Source organism: Mus caroli, chromosome 11 (genome assembly GCF_900094665.2).
Source record: "Mus caroli chromosome 11, CAROLI_EIJ_v1.1, whole genome shotgun sequence".
NCBI lineage: Eukaryota > Metazoa > Chordata > Mammalia > Rodentia > Muridae > Mus > Mus caroli.
In genome coordinates, this window is record NC_034580.1 from 48224553 (window position 1) to 48232568 (window position 8016).

General features: G+C 46.4%; 1 protein-coding gene across 1 annotated transcript in view; it reads right to left on the minus strand.

The window, feature by feature from the left end:
* Nucleotides 1-4725, minus strand: part of Hspa4 (heat shock protein family A (Hsp70) member 4) — a 40756-nt gene extending 36031 nt beyond the window's left edge. Inside the window, exon 1 of the mRNA XM_021178214.2 lies at nt 4303-4725. Within this exon, the coding sequence (XP_021033873.1) occupies nt 4303-4409 (107 nt within the window). The 5' untranslated portion in view covers nt 4410-4725. The remainder of the gene's footprint in view (nt 1-4302) is intronic.
* Nucleotides 4726-8016: the final 3291 nt, after the last annotated feature.

The window sequence follows — 8016 nt, forward strand, 5'->3', positions numbered from 1 at the left end:
GGCTGGCTTCGAACTCAGAAATCCGCCTGCCTCTGCCTCCCGAGTGCTGGGATTAAAGGCGTGCGCCACCACGCCCGGCTCCATGGTTTCATCTTAGTGTCATTATAATATAGCTAACAGAGTATTAATCAGGTCCAGGTATGGCAGATCAGGCCTAGAATATCAATGCTCAGGAAACTGAGGCAGGAGGATCATGAATTTGAGTCAGACACAAGTCTGTCTTCAAGGAGAGAGAGAAATACAAAAATAGACTACTGGCAAATATTCTGGTATTATACTATATTCTATGCACTGAGTGAAGAATAAAAGCAGGCCAGGCATACTGGTGTACACATATAACCCCTGCACTCAGCAAGTGGAAGCTGAAGGATCAAAAGCTGAAGGAACTCAAGGTCACTCTTGGCTACATAGTTCAATACCTGGGTCACATTATGGTAGAACTCTTCCAAGCTGTCCCTGACCTCCACACCCACACCATGGCAAATGTGCTCAATAAAACATGCATAATGCTAGAGTAAGAAATTAAGTTTAAAAACTCAGGTTTACTCAAAAGCTGCTCATTTCTCTCCCACTGCTACCACACAAGGCAATCTCCTCGGTATCAACCTCTTTCCTTTTCTCATATCCATTCTTACTTTCTCAGAAGCCATTTCTCTTTGCTTTTTGAGACAGAGTCTGTGTAGCAATAGAACTTGCTCTGTAGACAAAGTCAGGCTAGCCTCAAAGTCAGATATCCACCTGCCTCTGCCTTAAGAGTGCTGGGCTGCCTAGGAGCACTGACTCCTCTTCTGGAGGTCCTGAGTTTGGATCCCAGCAACCACGTGGTGGCTCACAACCACCCACAATGAGGTCAGATACCCTCCTCTGGTGTGTCTGAAGACAGCTACAGTGTACTTACATATAATTAATAAATCTTTAAAAAAAAAAACTGGCTCACTTTCTACTGCACTAACAAGAGAAATCTTAACCATTCCCCAAGCCTTGCCTCAAGATGTGCCATCCTCTCAATCTGTAAAAACACTTATTTGCCCCAGGCCTTCCCATTTGCTCAAATAACTCCTTCAAACCCACCGTGGCCTCCATGTGAACTCGTGCCTACCTTCCAGGTCACAAATGACCTTTTAGAAGCAGCCCACACCTAGTTATGTCAGTTACACCATATTCTGTACTTTTCCATCTTGTTCTTCACCAGATAGTAATAGAATGTTCTTGTTTAGCCTGTGGCTTTTTCCATTACCATGCCCATGATGGCAAGACTGAGCATTTTGTTATTCATCATAGTATCTCCAGTGCTTAACACAGCCACATAGTCACACTACATAATCCACTAAAACAAAGGAGATGGAAAGGCAAAGATTTGGCTACTCCTCAAGTTCAAGTAAACCCCCATGTGAAATAATCAATGAAGTACATAAGGTTTTCATCTGCCTTTACAGAATTAGGTTGAACTGGGAGTGTGTTAGAATACAAATGAGGTGCATCTCCCTGTCACAGTCAAACCAGAGACCCACACCTTTACACTTTCACCTTGGAAGAAACGTACAACACAGGCTCTGCATACTTTTAAATCTATTCTCCCACAGCCTGAAAAGACTCTGAACTTTCTGCTCTGATTTTTAAGGCCACACCTCCAACATAGAAATCTGTTAATCAAATGCATAGTTCGGAGTATTTAAATGAAGCCAGACATAGTGGTGCACACCTGTGATGCCAGCACTCAGGAGGCTGCAGTTCTGTAGTTCCCTCAAAGCTAGCCTAAGAGTCAGGCCTTGTCATAAAAATAAAAAAATACAGCCGGGTGTGGTGGTGCACACCTTTACTCCCAGCATTGAGTTCTAGAGCAGCCACAGCTATGTAGCCTGTCTTAAAAACATAAAATAAAACAAGCCCCGAGTCAGGGGAAACACATAGGAAAACTAAGGCAAAGAAGTATGCATGCAGTGTGCACAATCACAGGATTACTTAATGACCTATTCAATCCTTATGCAAATTTAACTGCCAACAGAAAACAACTCCTAAAGTTTCAAATACTGAAACTCATGGCAAACTAAGAGAGGAGCAGGTTCAGGCAATCTAAAGGAAGGCTAGGTAGGAGCAGCGTTTCCCAAGCCTCAGGCTTCTGCAGGTCAAGGCTCTGCCCAAAGGCCCGGCTAAGTATGTTCAATTCTAAGTAGATGAGGACCAAAGAGCCAAATCTTCAGCTCAGCCTGTTGAAATTTCTTGGAAAGATGACCTTCTCAAAAGTGAGGAACCAGCAGCATCATTACCAAATACGAAATTAGTGCTAAAATGACTAGAAGCAAAAATTTTTAACTTCTCAAATGCCAGTATGAGATACTTCTGTAGAAATACTACTCATGGGCTGGAGAGATGGCTCAGTGGTTAAGAGCACCGACTGCTCTTCTGAAGGTCCTGAGTTCAAATCCCAGCAACCACATGGTGGCTCACAACCATCCATAATGAGATTTGAAGTCCTCTTCTGGTGCATCTGAAGACAGCTACAATGTACTTAGATGTAATAATAAATAAATCTTAAAAAAAAAAAAAAAAAAAAAAAACTCATACCACCAGGCGTGGTGGCGCACACCTTTAATCCCAGCATTCGGGAGGCAGAGGCAGGCGGATTTCTGAGTTTGAGGCCAGCCTGGTCTACAAAGTGAGTTCCAGGACAGCCAGGGCTACACAGAGAAACTCGTCTCAAAAAAAAAAAAAAAAAAAAAAAAAAAAAAAAAAAAAAAAAAAAAAAAAAAAAAAAAAAAAAAAAAAAAAAGGAAAGAAACAAGCAAACAAACAAACAAAGACTACTCAAATACCTAGCTTAAAAAGGACAAATGGGAAAAGAGCTTGGCACTGGGGCGGGAAGGGACGGTGAAAACTGACTCTGATAATGGTACCAGAGCTCTGTGGCACCAAGTGCCAGACAATAGCTTACTTGGTAGAGTGCTTGTTTTATATGCATGAAGCCCTGGATTCAAGCCCCCACTGTACATCAAACTGGGTGTTGAGCCTGTACACATGTACACTTGGGAGATGAAGGTAGGAGGGTTAAGAGTCATTCCCAGACACAAAGTTATTTCAGAACAGTCTGGGATGTAGGAAACCTGCCTCAGAAGGTTGGTTAAAAACAAGATAAAAACAATGATCTGGGACTGTGAACCCAGAAGCAACAGAGCTTCTTCCAAAGTTTATCTAAAGGAATTCAGTAGATTAACATCTTTTTTTAAGACAGAGCTTTCTTTTCTGCGTAGCCCTGCCTGTCCTGAAATGGTCTCTATGAACCAGGCTGGCCTCGAACTCACTGCAATCAGTCTGCCTCTGCCTCCCTGCGAGAGCTGGGATTAAAGGCCTGTGCCACCAGCGCCAGATAAATAAATTCTTTAACACACCTGTAATGCCAGATTCTAGGAGACAGAAGCAGAATGAAAATTTTAGGTCATCCTGGGCTAAATGTTGAAAAAAAATCCTACATATGTCTAAAAAGTAGACTCCCTTTTACTCCAGCAAGCTCTGGGTGAGTCATCTTTTTTTTTTTTTTTTTTTTGCAGATTTGTCTATACTGGTCCCATAACTTCATGTAAGTTCTAGAAGTCAAAAAGAGCCCTTGAGTCATGCATTAACAATTGTGGCAACCTTCCGGCTGGAATTCATTAGCATGAAAAACTAACGCTATTAAGGAATAGGTGAGCAGCCTGGGTAAGGAATGACCCAACCTAACTCAATATCCAAAAACGAAAGAAGGGAATTAAAACGCTATCAAGAAAAGCATGGACTTTATTCAATTTCGTTAGGTATCCTGGCCACCCCAACTGCGAGCTGCCTGGAGAAAGGGCCTGCCGTGGGTACTCAAGACTCCACATCTTCCGGGCACCACCCCGCCCCCACTCACGTGGGACTCAGACCGCTTCCCAGTCCCGAAGCCACAATCTTGCAAGTTAACTTTTATTAAATGCTCGCCGTGGGCCGAGTTCGAACCTCTATTGGGTTCGACGAGCTCAGCAAGCCCTGGACCTCGTTTCAGACCGAACCACCCAACCCCCACTCCCCCAAAAAAAGAGGTGAGAGCGGTCGGTCCATCCCACGGTCTCAGGCCCGCCTTCTCTTTCAGTTCCTGCTCCTGCCCTCCGCCGATCAGAGTACCGGCTCAAAGCCTTCGTTTGGCCCGCGCGAAAAGGCCTCGTGCCTGGCACAGGCCCAGGATCTGAAGCAGGTGGCAGCCGCGGGCGACCCGGCACTCGGCGGGGGTCTCCTGCGGACCCTCGCCCGGAAAGCGAGGCGACCCCGCCAGCCAAGCCCCCCACTTACGGCGTGCAGCGGTCGCTATACTCATTAGCGATCGTCTCGATGCCGCCGGCTCGGGCCACAGCGACATAGCAGCTCTGAAAGCCCAGGTCTATGCCCACCACCGACATGGCGCCGGCTACTGCTCGGGCTCGGGCCCAGGGCCGGCCGCCGACACTGCACACGGAACCCGGCGGGGCTGGCGCGTGGAAGAGGGCGAGCCGCGTGGGCCGGTGGAGCGCCGCGGCTGGGCGGGCGAAGCCGGACGACCGTCCGCTAGGAGGCTTGGGGCCTGGAGAAAGACGGGGGCCTCTACCGCTCGGGCCGCGGCTCCGGCTCCACGGCCGCAGAGGAGGCGCCGGTCGCGGAGGCGGAGAAGATCTCGAAGGCTCTCGTTGCAACAGGAGCAAGGTTGCAGCGCGAGAACTGCGCTGAAACGAAACGTTCTCGCGAGACCCCGGCTCAGACGCTTTTCCTCCCGAGGCTCCTCCCGTCTGACGAAGTCTGGCGTCACGTCCTGGCACAGGAACCGGGAGAGGAAGTGGGGGGACGGAAGCGGTCCGACGCGAAATGGGTCACTGAGCCTGCGCGGAGAAGCCCCCCACAATCCTCCTTGAGCTGCAGGGCGCCTCCCATCCAGAAGTCAGGCAAGCGGGAATGAGACAGTTCGTGGGGGAGCTGCATTGAACCCACTTCCGCCGTGCTCGTCACCGCGGAGGGACTTCCGGCAGTGACTTCGCAGGCTCTCTGCAGGGTTTTTTCTTAAGGCCCCACAGTGAACTCGAGTTAATCCTGCTAAGGGCGCTAAGGGTTTCAGCTCGGCTCTACGTAAAACTCAGTGTTAAAACCAAGCGCTAACGAAAAGAATCCGAAGCCACGCTTCCACCTACTTTTACCCACTCACTTCCCATGATCAGACGAGGGACCTTTCAGTCCTAGGTGTTTTCCCTGAGCTGGACACAAGGGTCCAAGTCACATGCTCCATGGAGTGGAAGGTCTAAGACCAGTGTCATGTTTATGTGAATGCTAACACATTAATATATAGAGTAGGTGGAGAGGGGACAAAATGTCCTGCAGGCCAGTCTCCAAGGGTGACCTTGAAATTCGGAAGCGCTTGTCTCTGTCCTTAGTGCTGGGACCCACTTACAGCCATGCCCCCACCCTGCGTTAAACTAAAGAATCTGAAACTATAGTGACCACTACGTTAGCCAGTTGCCGAAAGCTGGAGGGGAACCAGCTTCAACGCGTTTCTGGTAATTACTAACCTAGAGTGCAGGAGGAAAATCCTAAATTTCCCGGTTTCTGGCTATTTTGTGGCTGAGGAGATAGAGGACTACAGTGCTAGAACACTTGCAGGCTCAGGGCCTTGGACTGGATCCCCAACACCACAAAATTGAAAGGATTTTTAAATTTCACTTCTTTGTCACCTCTTGTTCAAAGGTGCCTAACGGTGTTCAACACAGTAAACCGTGCAGGAGAGATGGCTCCACAGTTAATACTTGCTGTGAAACCATACAGGCTGGGGTTTGAATCCCAATATCGATCTATCATCGAGAACCTAGCAGGACAAAGACTAGAGGTTAACTGGAGGGGCTCCCTGACTAGCAGCCTAGTCCAAAAACTAGAGCTCCAGTTTCAGAGAGAGACCCTGCCTCCAAAAACTACATCAGAGAGCAACAGGGGATATCTGTTCTCCCCTCAAACCTCTGTGCAGCACGTGGCGGCCCTCATAGAACATGGCCACCCTCACAGCACTTCTACACCGGTTGCGCGCGCGCGCACACACACACACACACACACACACACACTGGATTATCACCATCAGGAGAGAGAGAGAGCAAAGAGTTTCTAGTCAAAGGTAATATGTGAGGGTTAATAACCTAAAGCCCTCAGAACCTGAGAAACTCCCTTCAGGTACTTAGGAGTAGAAAAGCTCCAGACCAGGGATCAACATGTCAGACTCCTGGCATAGATGCCAACATAGTAAAGACTCCACCAAAATGTATGTGCATGGAAAAGCACAAAGTAGGTCGGCAGAAAAATCTTCCCACCCAAAAGTTTCCTCTGCTGCCCTATAAAATCCCAAGCCCCTACAGCCCCGACACAGTCTCCACACCCAAGGAGGAAAATCTGTCCTTCAGCTGTTCTGATTTAGGCATGGTTCTGATCCTGTGAGAGGTTGGTCTTCCCTTTTACTTCCACATCACCTCGATCAATCCTGATCTAACAATGAGAGTTATGGGCATAAAATAGTGGCAACTCAGAAAACGTTCCACAAAAGAAAAAGGCCGTGATAGAGGGGAAAACAAGCAATACATTATTTAGTATTTAGTATGGTTTGAACAAGAAAGGGTTCTTTGGGGTTGTTTTGTTTTGTTTTTTACTTATATGAGCACACTGTAGCTGTTTTCAGGTATACCAGAAGAGAGCATAAGATCCTATCACAGATTGTTGTGAGCCATCATGTGGTTGTTGGGAATTAAACTCAAGACCTTTGGAGGAGTAGCCAGTGCTCTTAACTGATGAACCATCTCTCCAGCTCCTTGGTTTTTTTTTTTTTTAAGATGTATTTATTTTATGTATATGAATACACCATTGCTCTCTTCATACACAACAGAAGAGGGCATCCGATCCCATTACAGATAGTTGTGAGCCACCATGTGGTTGATGGGAATTGAACTCAGGATCTCTGAAAGAGCAGGCAGTGCTGTTAACTGCTGAGCTTGCATTTATCAATTTATCTATGTGCCATGGTATAAATGTAGAGATCAGAGGACAACTGTGGGTTCCAGGAATTGAACTCAGACATGAAGCCTGGTGGTACCTGCAGAGTCTTCTGGCCAGCCCTTTCATTGGATGGCCTACAGTAAGTTTTATATTGCTAGAGGACAGGTCCAGTAAGAGTAATCACTCAAGAAGTTAATATCCAAGCAAACAAAGCACGTACCATTTCTTTGAAAGAAGAGTCTCTCCGAATTTATTGCGGCCTCTGGAGGCATTTCATTCATTAGTAGCCAAAATGGTACCATCTTTAAATTTGCCAATTACCAGAAGATCCTCACATTTGAACTAAAGGCAATAACCAGATGCTACTGGAAAGGGTAATAGGGTCTTATAAATGAACACATAACAAGCCTTTAGAAAAAAGTAAGCTGGGGAGAATGGCCCACTCCTGATATACCAGCAGTTACAAGGCTGCAGCAGTAGGAGCAGGAGAAGATCAAGACTAACGTCAGCTACATAGTTAAAGGACAGCCTGGACTACATGAGACCTTGGAGAGAAAGAACAACACATTCAAGGGCCAAAAGGAGCAGAGCATAGATGTACATGCCTGTAACCCCACACTCAAGAGGTAGTGGCAGAAGGACCAGGCCAGCCCTAGAATAACAGAATATATTCAAGGCCAACTTGGATGACAGAAAACTATAGCCATAAATAAATGAATAAGTGTAAAAATAATCTGAATGTCTAATAATGGCTGAGTGGGGTTTTGTGTTGTTGTTTAGTAAGTATTGGGGTTTGAACCTAAGGGCTTTGCACAGTAAATGAATTTTTTGATTGGGGTGTGTGTGTGTATCCATATGTGTGTATATAAATATATATGTATATACATGTATATATAAATATTGTTTATGTAAAACACACACATATATTGAAATCTGCAGCCTTAAAAAATGAATGACAGGCTGGTGAAATGGCTCAGTGGTTAAGAACACCGACTGCTCTTCCGAAGGTCC